The following is a 1776-nucleotide window of genomic DNA, read 5'->3' on the forward strand; positions in this document are numbered from 1 at the left end:
GCCTCGTCGCCACCCTCCTCGGCCTTGTTACCGAGCTCGTTGGCGACATTGTCCCTGGCGTTGTTGACATCCTCTCCAACGTCCTCAACACCCTCTCTGGCACTGCTCTTGGCCCCATCATCAAGCCCGTTTCCAACATCGTTGGTGGTCTTACCGGCTACGTTGCCCAGGGCACCACTGGTACCAGCGCTTAAGAGGTTCAATTGGCACGATTAGTATATGTCTTTCGATAGGATCAAGCGTAGAGTTTAGACATTAGCCCCGGCTCAAATTCTTAATTCAATGGTGTATTAATTCTCCAAATTCTATGATTATGTGCTTAAGTGTATCCGTTACTCATTCCCTCGTGATCTGTCAAGTGTCTCATCTCAATTACACACGACCTTGTAGCTGCCAAAGGAACTCAAAGTGGCACGGCACTGTCCATCCTTGATGTCCTTCTTTCCACGCTTGCAGTTCTTGTCATGGTAGAGAATCACTAGTAAAGATCAGTCTCGTGTGGCTTAATGGCTTGATGTTACTTACATTTGCAGTTGTAGGCGTGCTCGTTCTGCTTGACGGATCGAATCTCGTTAGAGAACTTGCGACACTTGCCATCCTCATCGCCGTGGAGGGTCAATTCTCCTTCGTTATGGTCGTTGTTCTTGGCACCGCAGTCTCTGTCACCCCAGATGCGAGCAGCAAGGACATTGGCGTTGGGTGGGGGTTTGGCGGCAGGATCGGCAACGACGCCCATGGCGAGGGCTGTGAGGGCAGTGAAAGCGACAGCGAAGTGCATATTGAAGGTGTTGATTAAATAATTTGTAAGGTAGAAGATTAAATATTGTGTAATTGGAAAGACTGCAGATGGTGTTGGTGATGCTGATAAACTGAGGGGAGACCGTTAACCTTTATACCTCTCCGTGTATGATACATGTTCGCATCGTGTTTGATAATATGAGTAACGGAGCAGCATGAAGCCATCTCCACTACGTCACCTTTTTGGGGCTGTAAAGAGTGTCGGTGTTTTGGTCGCCTCAAAAACCTCGGATCACCGAAGGATACGAGCGTTGTTGTCAGCACTAACCAGCGCTGGGTTCCTTTGCCGCTCGTATTATTCCGGCGCTGTTTTACAGACGCAACGCGACACTATCGTATGGTAGTAACTCTTGACTGTATAGTTGGTTGATGAAGGATTCGATACTAGACATTTTATAGAGTATCGTATGGTGATTTGGATGTTTGTAGATGGCACGGCATGCATTGCCCGCCATTTCCAGCAGAAATGTCTCAACCTTGACGAGCAGACGTTCTAGAACGTGGTTCCAGATACGAATATGCATATATCCTGTGAGAATTTTGCGGTATTGGCCAGGGCTATTACAGATATCTCTGCTTGTTGCACCCGTGCATGACTTAGACGTCCATTGGCTTCGTGACGTGTACGGACCTACCGGCAGCCTCATCCGCTAAATTTAGCATAGCATGAATTCTCGGTATTTCCGCACCAGCCATCATCCTTGCCGATGACCCGATGAATAAGCAAACAATGAGGAATCTTTGATGGTACACTAATGGCTTAGACGAGCCACATTCGGGCATTTTCTGCTCGTGTTGTGGATGTGGAATTGTGCGAAGACATGTGTCTTGGCGGGTACGGGTGATCTCCAGCACTAATTAATAGTGGCCGCTTGTTAAAATAGTCACCTCAGTCCGCTTACATGCCATCAGCATGTCAGAAGACTTGGCCAGTGAGAGCATAACGTACCTAGGACACGAAATGATTTGACCATCTTA

The 1776-nt window shown here is 47.9% G+C and overlaps 1 protein-coding gene across 1 annotated transcript; it reads right to left on the reverse strand.

Moving 5' to 3' along the window:
- Positions 1–368: 368 nt before the first annotated feature.
- On the reverse strand, positions 369–778 carry FIESC28_11822 (uncharacterized protein; the record flags this gene model as incomplete). Its single annotated transcript, XM_031165924.1, has 2 exons — positions 369–478; positions 526–778. 2 exons carry the CDS (start codon positions 776–778, stop codon positions 369–371), a joined length of 363 nt encoding a protein of 120 aa, XP_031010017.1.
- Positions 779–1776: the final 998 nt, after the last annotated feature.

Source organism: Fusarium coffeatum, assembly GCF_003316985.1.
Source record: "Fusarium coffeatum strain FIESC_28 chromosome Unknown BRIP53273_contig_547, whole genome shotgun sequence".
Taxonomy (NCBI): domain Eukaryota; kingdom Fungi; phylum Ascomycota; class Sordariomycetes; order Hypocreales; family Nectriaceae; genus Fusarium; species Fusarium coffeatum.